This window comes from Paroedura picta, chromosome 8 (assembly GCF_049243985.1).
Source record: "Paroedura picta isolate Pp20150507F chromosome 8, Ppicta_v3.0, whole genome shotgun sequence".
Classification (NCBI taxonomy): Eukaryota; Metazoa; Chordata; class Lepidosauria; order Squamata; family Gekkonidae; genus Paroedura; species Paroedura picta.
Window position 1 is genome coordinate 47,135,097 of NC_135376.1, and position 16,911 is coordinate 47,152,007.

The 16,911-nt window shown below is 41.9% G+C and overlaps 1 protein-coding gene across 2 annotated transcripts in view; it reads right to left on the reverse strand.

Annotated features, from left to right (window-relative positions):
- The window catches only part of COL17A1 (collagen type XVII alpha 1 chain), a 75,129-nt gene that overhangs the window by 27,818 nt on the left and 30,400 nt on the right, over positions 1-16,911 (reverse strand). For both annotated transcript variants that reach the window (XM_077349626.1, XM_077349625.1), the window contains exons 17-32: positions 16,359-16,508; positions 15,615-15,818; positions 13,659-13,688; positions 12,729-12,755; positions 12,100-12,126; positions 9,942-10,004; positions 9,385-9,489; positions 8,148-8,210; positions 7,487-7,522; positions 7,234-7,287; positions 5,812-5,847; positions 5,297-5,332; positions 4,806-4,868; positions 3,709-3,744; positions 2,958-3,029; positions 626-652 (exon numbers count right to left, since the gene is read on the reverse strand). In XM_077349626.1, coding sequence (XP_077205741.1) covers positions 626-652; positions 2,958-3,029; positions 3,709-3,744; positions 4,806-4,868; positions 5,297-5,332; positions 5,812-5,847; positions 7,234-7,287; positions 7,487-7,522; positions 8,148-8,210; positions 9,385-9,489; positions 9,942-10,004; positions 12,100-12,126; positions 12,729-12,755; positions 13,659-13,688; positions 15,615-15,818; positions 16,359-16,508 — 1,029 coding nt within the window. The remainder of the gene's footprint in view (positions 1-625; positions 653-2,957; positions 3,030-3,708; positions 3,745-4,805; positions 4,869-5,296; positions 5,333-5,811; positions 5,848-7,233; positions 7,288-7,486; positions 7,523-8,147; positions 8,211-9,384; positions 9,490-9,941; positions 10,005-12,099; positions 12,127-12,728; positions 12,756-13,658; positions 13,689-15,614; positions 15,819-16,358; positions 16,509-16,911) is intronic.

A 16,911-nucleotide genomic window follows, 5' to 3' on the forward strand; every position in this document is an offset into this window, starting at 1 on the left:
TCCAAATGGAAAGAATCTGGGTGGATATCCAATACAATATTTGGAAGATTGGATGTGTGCACTATAGCCAGGAGACCCTAGAATTATCCAGCAACCAGGCAAGAAATGTTCTGAGGTGGTTTGCCCTGCCCTATCATGACCCTTGTGTTCCTTGGAGGTCTCCAAATACTAGCCTGGGTCAATGTCTGATTTAATGAGATTGGGCTTGCCAGGGCTATCTGGGTCAGGGCAGGAGAATCAACAGTGATGCACTTCCCTTGTCACTCTCTGAGTAAAAGTCATAAATCAGGGCATCCAAGGCTGTTTCATCTTAAAACCAGGCTTCTGTCCAGATTGAAAGGGGTCCAGAACTGCTCTGTGATAACAGCCCAAGGCCACCCAGTTGGGTGCATGTAAAAGAGTGGGGAATCAAACCTGGCTCTCCAGATTAGAGGCTGCCCACTACAACAAACTGACTTTCTACTACCCAATCCCTGCTGAAGAGTGAATGTAGTCATCGAGCCTGGGTTAAATTCTAGCAAACTGCATCCTCTTAGGAGACACAAAATGAACCCTCATTCTGTCTCAGTATTTGAGACATCTGTCCATTATTAAGCAAATGTATCTTTCATATATAGTGCTTTACCTGGTGGTCCTTGAGGTCCTGTGAGACCTAGGAAAATAATTACACATGTTAGGAATATTCTACCAAGAGGAAGTGCAAACAGGTAAGTATAGAAATAACTCAGTTAAGTAAATATAAAAATAATGGAGGGAAGTAAGCAGTGGGGTTCCACAAGGGTTAGTATTAGGGCCCATACAATGTAATTTGATCATACATGATATGGAACTTGGGATGAATATGTAGATGCCAAGTTTGCAGAAGACACAAAATTATTCAAGATGGTGAAAACCAAGACCAACTGTGAAGAACTCTGACCCATTATGCATGGGGGTTTTAGCGCACATTCGGGGTGGAATGGCGGTGACTAAAATCACCGATAACGCACGGTGCTGGCTGCAAACGGCCGCAGCTTCGGTGCATGCTGCTGAAAAAGCCGTGTTTGCGAAACGCGGAAGAAAGCGCAGCTTCCGGGTGACCGGGGCGCAACCAGAAGCGGCGCCGGGATCGCCGCGTGCATAATCGGTTACTCTGGGTTTTGCCGCTGTCGCGCCTCGTCCCGTGCATAACCGGTGTGCTTCGCGTCTTCCCCCTCCGCGTTTTCCATGTGACCCGAAATCGCCGTTTCGGCGGCCGTGCATAATGGGCCTAAGAGAATCTCCAAAAACTGGGTGAGTGGGTAACAATGTGGCAAATGAAGTTCAATGCTGGTAAGTGTATCCATACTGGGACAAAAAAATACCAACTTCAAGTAAAAGAACAGAAGAGCCCTGTTAGATCAGACCAGTTAGTCAGAATCCTCTCTCAGTGGCCCACAAGATCCTTCCCTGTTGTTACCTCCTGGCTCTGGGATTCAGAGGTTTAGTGCCTCTGAATGTGGAAGTTCTCCTCAGTCACTATAGCTAGTAGCCACTGATAGACCTGTTCTCCATTAATCTACCCAATCCTCTTTAATTGTCTCCACGGATCTATCTAATCCTCTTTAGTTTAATATGGTCTGAAGTTGCTGAGACTGGGAGGGGAAAAGATCTTGGGATCATTGTGATAGCTCAATAAAACTGTCAACCCAGTGTGCTGTAGTGTGAAAAGGGCAAACTCAATGTTAGATATTATTAGGAGAGAGACTAAGAATAAAACATCTGATATTATAATGACCATGTATAGATCTGTGGTGCAGCCTCATTTGGAATGCTGTATACGATTCTGGCTACCATATCTCAAAAAGGACATTGCAGAGCTGGGAAAAGTACAGAAGAGGGCAACCAAGGTGATCAGGGTCTTGGAGCACCTCCTCTATGAGGAAAGGCTGAAGAGTTTAGGACTTTTCAATTTAGAAAAGAGATGTCTAAGGGGTGACATAATAGAGGTTTGTAAAATTACGCATGGGGTGGAGAGAGTTGTCAAAGAGAATTTTTTTCTCCCTCTCGCAAAATACCAGAGCTCAAGGGCATAAAACAGTAGATTCAGCACAGACAAAAGGAAATACTTCTTCATTCAATGAGTGATTAAAAATTAGAATTCACTGCCAGAGGAGATAGTGATGGCTAAAGGGATAAACAACTTTAAAAGGGGATTAGATAGATTCATGGAGGATATGTCTATCAATGGCTAATAGTCATGGGTGATTGAAGGAAACCTGCATGTTCAGAGGCAATCAACGTATGAATCCCAGTGCCAGGAGGAAAGCTATAGTGTATACATCTCATTAATTTATACCTTGGGTACTCTGGATAATAGCCTTGTTATCTGTATGATTTTCAGGCAATCGATACAGTAGAGCGGTGGTCCCCAATCACCGTGCCGCGGCTCCCTCTCCCCGCCCCCCCCCCAAAGTAAGAAACTTCCCAGGCTGCAAGCTTGCGGCCCGGCAAGCTTCTTACTGTGGGAGGGGGGAGAGGGAAGCAGGGCCGCGCATGCACGGCATGCGCAGCCAGGCTATTGCCCTCCCTCCTGCCGCCGGTCCCCAGCCTGAAAAAGGTTGGGGACCACTGCAGTAGAGAATATATGCCATGTGTGTAAAAGTATTTTCCATAATTCAAAGCTTTACAATGTATCCCCCAGTAGGGCTGATTACAAGCATTTCGAGACCCTGGTAGGAATCTATTTCTGCATCTTCCTCCATTATTCTACATTGCCTCCTAGGATTCCTAACCTTTATTGTGTAAATCAAGCTTTAACCTCTCTATGGTCTTCTCTCTAACAAACCAGCCTCTCTGTTCTTCGCCCTACACTGGTGAGTCTGATGTGCTTTCAGGGTCTATAAAAATTCCAGGGATTCATCTGCCTAGTCAGTGTGTTAACCTCAATCTCAGCCTAAAGAGAATAACAACGTTCTTTTTACTTTATCTGGGATTACCTGGCTGTCCTGCATCTCCAGGAGGCCCAGATGGACCTCGCGGGCCTGCTATTCCCATAAGACCTTGCTCTCCTAGAAAACAGTCAAGATTAAGAAACAGTTTGCATGTAATAGGAAAACACCCACTGTAGTTATGGAAACAGTTGCTATTAGGTGAGCAGCATTTTTAGGCCAACAAATTTAAATGTTTCCATCAAAGCACTATGATATATCCATAACCCATCAATCCATTTTCTGAAATTCCTCGTTTTGTCATCCAAAACTGAGAGTTGTCAACATAAATCTTGGTTAAAATGTTCACATTTGTTATTTATGGGAGCTCAATGATTGAAAGTAATATTGAAAATATTGAAATCCATTAATGAGTCTGTGATCCTATACAACACTGCCTAGTGATATCACCCTTGATCCTATGCCACAGAAATGAAAGTGCTGTCTATAGACAATATGCTTCTCCAGCCTTCTGCTGAACAAGAGGGGCAATATTGTTCAGTTTCTCTCTGCACTACAAGCCTCTCACTCCCATCCTGCATGGCTTTTTTCCAATGCAGGTGTTTTGATCCCTGGCATAGCTTTTGGGGAAGCAATTGTTGGGATCCACTTCCACCAGTAGAAAACTAGGGTCCAGCTCAATGTAAAAATATGTACATTATGCCTTGGTAGCCATTTTCTTATCCATCTAGTGTTATTTTTTTTCAGAGATTTGTCTGCCATGAGAAGAAATAGAAAAGTAATAATATTAGTAGCCTACCTCTGGGGCCTTGGTGTCCATCTGGCCCAGGTGGACCTATGAAAACATAGTTCATTCATTATTACAGGAATTGTTCCATGGCATTCCAGTGCTTTGCTTAATGCAAAGTCACAAATAAGAACATGCCTAAAAATTGTACCCCAACAGGATCAGGGCTCAGGTGCTTTTGAGTGAAGCTTAAATAAAAGGACCCCATTTCTTTTATTTTAACCAAAAGGTCTAAAAGGATCTTGTAAAATATCTTATATTCTAATTGTGCATTTGGCAAAGTCTTTGAATATTTAAATCTGGTGACTGGAGCTGTGAACAGGCAAAACAGATCTTTCTAAAAACATGGAAAAGGGCCCCAGGACTTATTGGGGCCATGCCTTGGTTGTCAGCTCCATGTAGGGAAATTTCTGGAGATTTTGTGGTGAAATCTGAGGAGCTCAGGAGGGGAGGGGGAGATCTCAGCCAGATATAATGCCATAGAATCAACCCATCAAAGCAGACATTTTCTCCATGGGGACATGTAATTCTGGGAGATTTCCAGCGTTTCTCAATTCAGTTCTGCCTCTTGTCCCACCATGCCGATCTCGCTGTTTTCAGCTGCTCCTGACAGATGAACGCTCTATCTCAATCTACCCCGCAAGGCTGTTGTGTGGATGCCCCCCCCCCCCGGCCAACAGCTTGCCCTGCTGTAACCCCTGTGAAAGGGTTGTTTGACCCCCAAAGGGGTCCTGACTCCCAGGTTGAGAACCACTGCTCTAAAGAATTTGTTTTGGTTAGTTCCCAACCTGCATTGCAATAGACACATGTGGAGATTGCTAGGATGTGCATAACTATGACAAGATTATATAATGACCCTTTACACAATAGAATCTTTTGAGTGATAAAATGAAAATAAGGTCTTTATCCTCACTAGCCTTCACCAAGATATAGAAGAAGAGTTGGTTCTTATATGCTGCTTTTCTCTACCTAAAGGAGTCTCAAAGCAGCTTACAGTCACCTTCCCTTCCTCTCCCCACAACAGACACCCTGTTAGGGAGGTAAGTTCCTAGGAGTTGCATAATATGTTGTAAATATTTTCTGCAGCACCATTACATTGAACTACTCACCTGCTGATCCTTTAGCTCCTGGTTCACCTGTAGGTCCAGCTGGACCTCTGGAACCAGGTTCACCTGCAAATTAACAAAGAGGAGTAACTTTTTACAATATGCTAAGTTCTGCAAAAGAGAGAAGTTATGTGCTCACTTCTGCATCTGATTGACCAACTATGTTGTTACTTCAGACAACTAAAGCCTTGGATTGTGCAGAGGAATATGAATATTTAAGATACATGTACATGTAGCAGGCCCTGGCAGCATTTGTTTATCTAAGTTTTCTATTCCCAGGTAGATTTGTCCCCCTTTATTGTTGTCTTCTGCTGGCAAGTACATTTTTGTTGTTGTTCTGCTTGGTGTTCCCTCCATAACTGTTATTGGCCTTCCTCCCTGGTTGTTTATAAATATAGATATAGATAGATGTTTTAATGTTTCCTACCTTTGGGATCCTACTTGGGTGGAAAGTAGCACAGAAATGATATAACAAACTAATCAAATATACACACCTGTAAGTCCACGAGGTCCTTTCTCCCCTTGATCACCTAAAAACACAAGTACAAAGATGCAATTATTTTTTCATTTTAATAGATCCAACATACCTGAAGGACCACCTACTCCCATATGAACCCACCCAACTACCCTGGTCATCTTCGGTGGCCCTGCTTCGGGTGTCCCACAAGACAGGTGGCAATCTAAAAAAACATCTTCTCAGTTGTGGCACCTAAACTTTGGGATTCATTTCCCAGGTAGATTTATCTGTCTGTCTTTGTGTTTTATGCGTTTATAGTTGTATGTGCTTAATGTTCTAATATCTTAATTTTTGTAAGTTTTAATTTTTTCCACCTGGGAGATTTGAAATGGGTGAAAATGCAACCTCGAAACATTTTAAATAAATCAGATAAATAAAAACTTTCATGCTCAAGCAAACAAAATCCTTCATGATAAAGATACAAAGGCTGATCTGACAGAAGCAAAATATTATATTCAAATAACAATCAAGTCAAGTGATTAACTAACATACCTTTGGGCCCAACTGTTCCCATGGCTCCTTTTTCACCTAAATTAAAGAGAGGCAAATGTTTAAAGCAGACTAATATCGAGAGAGAGAAAATTTATCATGCACATTCAGTTGGAAGGAAGTCATTGAAACTCCTTCTCCAAGGGAGGGTTCTGTACATCAAAAACAGCCTTAATCTAATCCGGTTATCTGTACTGGAGTATGCCACAAATTGGAGGAATCCTGTGCCTCATATTAAGTCATTTTTAATATACTTCAGTTCACAGTTTGGAATTATATCCTCTTTTTTTCTATTTGCTCTATCCAAAAACCAGTGTGGTTCAAATTGTGTGAAGCTCACTGGATAACTTTAGTTTAGTCACTACTCTCCCTTACCCTAATTTACATGACTGTTGCAAGGATAAAAGGATGAGAGTGGACAATATATGTCACTCTGAGCTTGAAGAAAGATAAGATTTTTAAAAGTTCAAAGAAATACATAGAAATTATATTATTCCATAAATGAATAAACCCAGTTTTTCAAATAGTCACACCCACCATTCGCTTTACTTATATAATTGCTTTTCCCCCCTCAGTTTTTAATCTGGCAAAATATTCCTCTGTCTATTGGTACAGCAACCTTCTTATACTCGGGAATGGTTTGTTGTTGTTATGTGCGAAGTCGTGTCCGACCCATCGCGACCCCATGGACAATGATCCTCCAGGCCTTCCTGTCCTCTACCATTCCCTGGAGTCCTTTTAAGTTTGCACCTACTGCTTCAGTGACTCCATCCATCCACCTCATTCTCTGTCGTCCCCTTCTTCTTTTGCCCTCGATCACTCCCAGCATTAGGCTCTTCTCCAGGGAGTCCTTCCTTCTCATGAGGTGGCCAAAGTATTTGAGTTTCATCTTCAGGATCTGGCCTTCTAAAGAGCAGTCAGGGCTGATCTCCTCTAGGACTGACCGGTTTGTTCGCCTTGCAGTCCAAGGGACTCGCAAGAGTCTTCTCCAGCACCAGAGTTCAAAAGCCTCAATTCTTTGACGCTCGGCCTTCCTTATGGTCCAACTTTCGCAGCCATACATTGCAACTGGGAATACCATAGCCTTGACTAAACGCACTTTTGTTGGCAGGGTGATGTCTCTGCTTTTTAGGATGCTGTCTAGATTTGCCATAGCTTTCTTCCCCAGGAGCAAGCGTCTTTTAATTTCTTGGCTGCAGTCCCCATCTGCAGTGATCTTGGAGCCCAGGAAAATAAAATCTGTCACTACCTCCATTTCTTCCCCATCTATTTGCCAGGAATTGAGAGGGCCGGCTGCCATGATCTTTGTTTTCTTGATGTTGAGTTTCAAGCCAACTTTTGCACTCTCCTCGGGAATGGTTAAAACACAGTAATTCTGTCAACAGCAGCATCAACAGGAATGTATGAAGAGCCGGGAAGTCATACCTTTAATACCTGGAGTACCTGGTTCACCTCTGAATCCTTGAATCCCAGGAGGACCTAAAGCAAAGCAAGATCAGAAGGAGTTAAGCTTTTTATAAATCCACATCTTTTAAAAGATAGAAAAATTAATCAGATGATGTTTTATTTTATCTACCTGTCTTGGTTCATTATGTTGCTACTGAGTCAGGAGAATGTAACACCCCAAAATCAATACTGTGTTTTACAATATACCACATGCTGACAGCATGATACTTACCAGTGGGGCCATGGAGACCAGGTGCACCTGTCATACCTGGAGAAAAAACATGTCTCAACTGTTTAGAAATTAACCATCAACAAACATCATTGGGTCTGCCAACATATCAGGATACATCCATGTAAGTTTTCCTTTTGTATTCAATATTTTTATAAAATTGAACTAGGAATCTTGCAATCTTGGGCTACTGACTTTCTTAGACATAGTCACAATGAGAAAACTATGAAAGTTGGTATTTTACAACTGAAACAATTCTATGATGTCACATCTAACTGAGATTTGCAACACTGAATACAAAATTCAAAATATGAAAAACCAAAATGTTGATAATAACCCAATTTTGTGTGAATATCCTTCCCCTCAAATTTGGGTAAAGCAACACAAATATTTGCAGACATGACTAAAGTTTTGGCACTGAAAGATTATCTCCCCATCCACCACCACTAAATTTAGTTTCACAAATGTTTGAGACTTTTAAGAAGTTATGGCTTAAAATGAATTAATTAATCTTGAAAGAAGACAATTTCATTTAAAATATTACTCAACCACTCATTCATAACACTAGGAAGTTATTTAAATAAAGAAAATCCCTGTACATCCACCTAGTCTAGCAGTTCTCATTCATGCTTATGTTACTTTTAAAGGCAAATTCCAAATTTACCTTTGGGGCCAAAGGAACCTGGAGGACCAGGTGGACCTTGAGGTCCTGGATCTCCAGCAGAGCCTACAGGAAAAATGAGACAAATTCATTAGAAAATCTGCAGAAGCTCACTTCCTTCGGGCTTCATATTTATGCTATTAATACTGAATGTCTGCTACAGTACTGTTATTATTCCATAAAGCATTAGTGGGAAGGTGCACTGCCACCAGACTGTTGAAAATTGTTAGCTAACATGGAGGCCAACTGGAGTTCATGTGGTCCATGAGGCAATTGACCCCACTTAAGGATATTAGGACTTGGCTGAGTTACCATTGCACAGCAGTGTGGGACAGCAACAGAACAGTACTTTACAAACTTTCATAATCCATCAGTTCCATGTGTCAGGGATATACTTGATAGTAAACAGAACTCCATGGACACATAATGTATTGTTTTCCCTTCAACAAAGCTAACCACCAGATGCTTTTGTCTTACTGTAACCCATTACTCATCTGAATGACTGAGGGTTGGCAGCCTATTTATTAGTGTCTCTTTATTGTTTCTAGAATTAATGAATAATTAAAGAGCAACAGAGAAAGAATTATTGCAAAACAATGCTTTAGCCATGAATTCCAGACCTTCTGATATGATGTCAGTTAGACACATGCCGGAGACTCTTATTGTTTTTGAGGCAATAATATCTCAGTCATCTTTTAATGGTTGAAATGAAGGAGGTCCAAGCACTTACATCACAATGATCATCCTCCTTCTTTGTGTAAGACAACAGTTTTCCAAACTTTGATTTTGGAAACCCCTAGGTTCCTTGGAAGTGTGTTAAGGTTTCCTTTCCAGAAAGCTGGTAATGATGGACAAGTCTTCCGGGAAAGTGAGCTTGCCCACTAAAATTGAATTTGCCCACTGATAAGGAAGTTCCCCAATAATGTTTAGATGCATGACAGAGCCAGATGTGTTCTGGAATGATTTCTCAGTCCATGTAGAACAACAGGGAGCTCCAAAAGATCTAGGCAGTTCCTGACCATTTGCTCCAGAATCCCTTGCAATGCTCAGAGATTCCTTGGCAAATTCATACTGTTTCTTGGCAGACAAGACAAATTAGAAAGTATCCTTGAATATATGAAACTGAAAAATACTTACATAAGATTTTCAGAAACCAGAAAAAAGTTATTTAGAAGAAAAAACAACAATTCTGTGGTTCTCATCATATTCTGGCAAAGGGGATCCTACAATTATCTTTTACCTTTGTCACCTTTCTCGCCAAACCCAGGTAGGCCAGGCTCACCACGAGGACCTGGAGGTCCCTCTCGTCCTCTTTGTCCCATGGGCCCTTCCATGCCAAGTTCACCTGTAGAGAATAAGTAGCTGAGGATCCATATTCCAATGAAGAAGAAGAGTTGGTACTTATATGCCGCTTTTCTCTACCCGAAGGAGGCTCAAAACAGCTTACAGTCACCTTCCATTTCCCTTCCCCACAACAGACACCCTATGAGGTGATTGAAGCTGAGAGAGCCCTGATATCACTGCTCAGTCAGAACAGTTTTATCAGTGCCGTGGCGAGCCCAAGGCCACCCAACTGGCTGCATGTGGGGGAGCGCGGAATCAAACCTGGCTCGCCAGATTAGAAGTCTGCACTCCTAACCACTACACCAAACTGGCAATCTATGTACTGCCCTGCTCAGTACAATTCTGTGTTCTTTGCACTGAACTGCAGTTGTGAGTCACATCACATATTGATGAAAGAATCTGAACTGTGTAAAGGACCCAGGACAGTTATTATGGTTGCTTTTTTCTTCTTACCCATGTTGCCTTTCTGTCCTTTTTGGCCTTCAGACCCAGGGTGACCTATCAAGCCTGGAGCACCTGTTAAGAGAAAACAGTTGTGTCACTTCCTACACACTGCTTCTTGACCACTTAATAAAGTTTAAAGCAAAGTTTAACATTTGTAAAAATGATCTGGATTTCAAAGTTTAGACTCCAAATCTTCAATAAAGAAAGCATGATGTTTATCAGGTTTATGAAATCTTATCAGGTTTATGAAATCTGTGATTTGATTTTGAGGATCAATAAATAATTTAACCAAACCAAAATGGTTTTATTATTTCAATGCCACTACATTGAATTTCAGTATTTGAGCTCTATATGTTATGTTGTAGATTTTGAATCTTATGTAAGTCTAGTGTGTCAATCAAGAATTTACCTTTGTCACCTGTCACTCTTTGTTACCTGTCACTCGTGGACTAGCCGGCTCATGGCGGGTTACACAATAAAACATAAAAACCCCAACCCTTCAAATTAACAACAGCAGCAGCAATCCAATCCTCAAGCCCCAACCCACCACCAAAATTCAACAGACCCTTCCATATCCTGTGCCTCGGGAAAATAATCGGGAAGATACCATGGCTATGGCAAGGAGGGCCCAAAGATCTTAATTGCTCTGGCCTCATCCAAATACCTGGTGAAGGATCTTTGTCTTGCAAGGCCTGAGGAACTGAGAAAGTTCCTGCAGGGCCTTCAGCTCTTCTGGGAACTCATTCCACCAAGTCAGGGCCAGGACCAAGAAGGCCCTGGCACTGGTTGAGGCTGGATGCACTTTCCTTGAGACCCAGTTTGGTGTAGTGGTTAGGAGCACAGACTTCTAATCTGGTGAGCCAGGTTTGATTCTGTGCTCCCCCACATGCAGCCAGCTGGGTGACCTTGGGCTCACCACAGCACTGATAAAGATGTTCTCACCGAGCTGTAATATCAGGGCTATCTCAGCCTCAGCTAACTCAAAGGGTGCCTGTTGTGGGGAGAGGAAAGGGAAGGCAATTGTAAGCCACTTTGAGACTCCTTTTGGTAGAGAAAAGCAGCATATAAGAACCAACTATTCTTCCTCGTGCCAAGAACCACCAACAGATTTGCACCCACAGAGTGAAGGGCCCTGCGGGAAGCATATGCCAATAGGTGATCCCTCAGATATGTGGAGGTCCAGAGCCTTAAACCTGATCCAGGATGCAACTGCCAGCCAGTGCAGCTGCCTCAGCAGAGGCTGGATATGAGCACTTCAAGATGTTCCTATGAGCCCTTCAAGATGTTCCTCTGGCTATATTCTGGATCAGTTGCAGTTTCCCAGGGGAACTATAACTACGTGCTATAATTCCCCCAGGATGTCCCTGGGGTGGGACATGAAGTGTTGTGTTTCCCAGGCATATGAAGAACTAATTTAAACTGGGAACCTGGTGCTTAGAGAAAGAATGCTTAAATGCTCTCCTTCATCATTCTTCCAACCTGAAACTGTTCAGGGAACTACTATTTGTTCTGTTATAGAAATAGGGCTGCAGTCTATGACTCTCTTCTACTGAGTCTTCCTCCAACAACATCAACAATGAAAGATTTTTTTAATTAGAAAAAGTCATTCTCCACTCAAAAGTCCTTTTGCCTCGAAGGAACACTTAGCAGAAGGAAGCCATGAGATCCAGCTTAATGGAGAGTAATCATAACGTTTAGCTTATCTGACCCTAACATATATTATGCCAATTCTCTGCTTCAAAGTTCCCTTCCTTGAAGATGCAGATCACAGAGGGCCACTGGAAATGAGTTCCATGCATATTGTATCTATTTTGATCCTAAAATATATTAAACATCTCAAGAGACAGCTAAACAACTCCCATGAGTATTTGGGAAAATGTGATGTATCATCATTCCTTCTGTTATCACCTTTCAGATCTGCATTCAAGCATCAGTTTAAAACTAAGCTTAGAAGCATACCATCTTGTCAACAGAGACTAGGTTAAGATCTTAACATGACTGATCCAGGACTTGCTTAACCCAAGGATTCAGGGCCAAGTCAAGGAACAGCCAGCTTTTTTTGTCTTTTTTCCTTTTTTTGCACAAACACAATACTCAGGGAGAATAGTAGAATCCCAAAATTGCCCAATAATATTGGCCCAGCTGACTGTTTCTGAGCTTTGCCTACCTGCCATGCCAGGAAGTCCTCGGTCTCCTATAGAAACAAAGAAATAGAAAGTTAGTTGTTTATGTTGTTTCCTCATCAATCTTTCATGGGTGACTACAGTATCACAGGAAAGCCATATGGGACACAGGTACCTTCTGAACCTTCTTATTGGTATTTCTAGTGTTCAGGAAACATTACTGACAAATTGACAAATTAAACTCCCTGCTTGCACACTTTCCAATATCTGACAAATAGGGGGTCGGAAGAGAGATACATACATGCAAATCTTCACTTCAAAATATAATCTACTTCTAGAATTATTTGTTGATTTGCTATACAGATGTTGGCACCTGCAATTGTACTTTTCTAACCTCTTAACATATGACCCCAATTAGATCTGGTGGTGTGTACAGGGAGGGATTGCCATGCTTATTTTTTTTTTTACCTTGGGAGCGATTACAAATATGATACATTTTGCTATTCAGACTAGTTGATCTTTATTCTATATACATTCATACAATTAGGTACATTTGTAAAAGTCTGTTACATTGGTGCAATACTGATGGCTATAGTAGTTTTGGACAAACACAAACTAGAAAATTTCACCTCTGTTGTTAGAAGACACAGGCACTGGAGAATATTTAACTCACCTTTTGGTCCTTGGATGCCCATATCACCTGGAACAGAACAAAAAAAAAACCCAACTTAATAAGGTTTGTGAAAGTTATTTCCAGCCTATGTTCATTCTATCTTCCTCCCCATCCCTCTCATACAAAGAGTGCTCATGGAAAGCAAAACCAAATCCCTCTCTAAGGCCAATTCCGTACAGGTACAATTCCCTGATATACTGCTCATTGGGAGGTGGGGAAAACTCCTGATGCCACATGACATAGATTGGGTTACCCTGCTGCTGACCCAACCCAGGCACCCAGAAACCATGGAGCAAAGGAACGCGGATATCTCCGGCATTCTGGTAGGAAGCCAGGGTGACAACAGGGCCTCTGCCAATGCATGACTGTGTGTTGGCAGACAATCCAGGTTCTGTGGCAGGAACCCTCCAGGCTGCATGAGGGAAACATCGGTGGAATGGTACCGCATGTGGCAGTATGAAACTCCAGACCACCTCCTCCTGGCGAAAATGCCAGGGGGGGCAGCCGGACGCTATGTTCTCCATGCGAAATCAACCTAAAACAAACTACTTCTTCTCTAAAACAAGCTGGGCTAGTTTGATCTCCACGACAATCCTCTCTGTGATTTCTGTAGAGAAAAACATTTTTCTTAATTTTAAACAAAGATCACATTTGGCTGAGAGATGTCAGGCCACTGGAAATTGTTTTTGAAATTGTCCTGCCTATTACACTTTCCCTGAAAAAGAAGCCAGTCTTGGGACTCCTGACAGAACTACAGATCCCTAATTGACAGTTAGGACAGTAAAGCATCCCAACAGCAACCAGATTTAAACTTGTAGAGTTAAACATGCTAAAGTGCCTCTCATAAACATTGGCTTAGTGACAACATAATAAAAAACATTTTAATATTAATGGATACCCACATCAAATACAGATGTGGCTAAGAGGTACCTTTTGGTCCTGGCTCGCCACGGAAATAACCTGTTAAGAAAAACATAATGTTACTCAGATTTTATTGTACAAGTCATAACAATAGCAAAGCTTTTCATGACTCTTCCAGTGTTCATTGCATTTCACACAGATTAACTTGTAATCATCTTTCAACATCCCTATAAATTAGGTTAGTTTTATTGTCCTCATACTGTAGACGGGGGTGGGGAAGAGAATGAAAGACGGTTGTCATCTAATAAGATTTAAATCAGGGTTTGCAGCTCATTCTCTTAGCCACTACACTACAAAAGCTCCCTAATGAGACAAAGCTGTTCCTGCCACAATACGATGGCAAAAAAGAAACGGAATGGAAAATAAGTCGCTTTGAAAGCAGACACATTTGTACTGTGGGTTATATTTATGCTACTTTCCTACATCACATTGGATGGCCAAGTATTACCCAGTCATTATCCACAATTTTTCAAAACAAGACGCATAAATCAAAATTACATTTAGGACTGAGGTATGCCACATTTACGAGCCTCTTGTGGCGCAGAGTGGTAAGGCAGCGATATGCTGTCTGGAGCTGTTTGCCCATGAGGTTGGGAGTTCGATCCCAGCAGCCGGCTCAAGGTTGACTCAGCCTTCCATCCTTCCGAGGTCGGTAAAATGAGTACCCAGCTTGCTGGGGGGTAAACGGTAATGACTGGGGAAGGCACTGGCAAACCACCCCGTATTGAGTCTGCCATGAAAACGCTAGAGGGCGTCACCCCAAGGGTCAGACATGACTCGGTGCTTGCACAGGGGATACCTTTACCTTTACCTTATGCCACATTTGCTACTTTTTCCAGAATAATGCTTCCAGTTTTTCAGAATCATGTGCCTCAACACAGTAGTGTATTCCAAAGAAGATTCTCCTCAAATATACCAGTGTTAGGACAATGGAATGAATGTTCTACCTTAGGAGAGTTAGGTATAATTTTGTATTCTGGAAAATTCCAGAAGAGCAGCCACGTTGTTCTTTGCCAGCAAAACATAGACCAGGTCATGATACCTTTGCATCGGATGCAGGCAGCCCCTTCCTCCTCTGTCTAGTATGTGCATCTCATGAAGAAGGCTGCTGCCTTTGAAAGCCCCTTTCTAGGATGCCACAGCAGTTTTTCACCTTTTAGGTCTGCTAAGCACTCATATTGCCTTCTGTCCAACTTACAAACAACTTATTAAAAATTAATAGGATTGTTTGTAGGAAATTTATTATACAAAAGACATGGGACAAAAAGCAAAGATAAAAATTATAAGGTTAGGCAGTGGCTCAATCAGAGTGAGGTATTGTGAAGGGAAACATCATAACCACCAGGGTCTGGGAGGAGGAGAAAATGAAGGCAAAAGAGTCTTTATATTTCTTTGAGATGAATCCTTCATTTTACTTTGTATTTCCCCTACATCTTGCACACATACATCCAATCCAATAAACAAATAATTGGAGAGGGAATTCCTGAGGCATTCCTCAGTGTGAGGAGAGCAGAATCTGCTCCAGTCAGTTCTCATTTGTTATTTTAAAAATAAGCTGAGCAGATCTATTGCCTTGACAGACTCTGAAAGAGGAAGTTTTTGAGAAACCACGTTGAGAGGAATTATAAAAACAACTTCTCCAGAAAGATGAGTTTCTATCAAAATGTGCTTGGAATTCCATTTTATCTTTCTGCACAGCTGTTGTTGGGGAGGGCTGAAACGGTTGGATCCCTCTTGTGGTTCTGAGACCCTCTTATCCTTTCTCACCGCCTCTCCGCTTTTGTGCAGCAGACAGATAGCTTAAGGCTGGGCTGGGCTCAAAGCCTACAGAGCCCCACTTCCTATCTCTCCCTCCACAGAGATTACATTACCAGAAAACACAGTGGGGTGTTCCAAGAATCAGCACAGTTCCAGATAAAGTCACCTTTTCGTGGCCTATCCTCATGGAATTTTGGGGTTCCTCACCTTGATTTCTCTCTGCATCCAGCCTCTTCTTCATGAACATCCACAGCTGGTCTTCATTCATATCACTCAGAGTTAATGTATGTTTGGCATACTGTCCAACCTGGCTGACATGCACATTTTCCACTGCGTCAGAATTAATCTGACTGTAGCCGGCACGGGATTCGAGGCTCTCCACGCGGGATTTCAGCTTCCTCACTTCATCCGCTGAAAGTTTAGATTTTTAAAAAGGCTTGAATAGTCCTTGGTCAAGTCCACTCCCACTAGTTATCTCTATCTGCAGTTTAACTATAGAGCTTATGTCCCTCTATGCCTCCATTCTGAGGAGTTGAATTTCACTGACCAAAAAAAGCCTTGATAGAAGGTATAACAGAGAATACTGGGAAATTCAGGACAACTGTTACAGCTGTTTACAAGACTGCAACTTCAATTAACCTGCGTATCTATTGATTAACCAACCAGCTGAATCAATCCACTCCACGAAGTAAAATTGCATGATTAGTTAAAGTACATTGAAAGTGCATTATCCTGCATGTGCAGAATGTTTGCTTATTGTTCTAGGACTTTGCCCAGTTATGAAAAATCCTAAATAATAATATGCAGAGACTTTGAATTGGGATTGTTATACCTGCTAACCCAGTCTTCTCATTTTCTTTAACCCACTAACTAGTCATTAGGAGAAGGCACTAGGTTAAACTTTCCACCCGTTACAATTTATCCTACACTTGTTTTTTTGTGACCTCTTACCTAGAGCAATAAGGCCAAAAAGCAGGCCAAGCAGAAGAAGCCAGGCCAGGAGCAAACCAAGGAGCCATTTCCACCAGCTGCAGCAGGAGGCACAAGGGCACCAGGCTGGAGCAGCCCCTGCCCCTCCACAGCCATCATCACGCTGGATTTCTGTAGTAGCAAAGAACAAGAACAGTGAAAGGATTTATCAGCAAAGTCTCAGAGCTGGAAGAAAATCCAAGTGCTCCAGAGAGATGGTTATGCAGTCTTTAAATATGTTTTAATTTGTTGTTGTTTTTTAAAATTAAAAAACATAACAGAAATTATCAACAGCTGTCAAATTGTAATCCTGTCTCTCTCTCTTGAATAACCCAATTTGGAATTCAGGTCTCAATGATTTCCAGACACTGTAATTCTACAACATCCCCAACCAAATATTAATTGCCCAATAGTTCTGGCAAGTCATACCGATTATGCCGGTCTTTGGTAAATATCGCCAAGAAAATGTATGAGAAGTGTTTTAAGCGCACAGGAGAAAACCTATGATGAATTCTGCACATTAATATTATTGGCA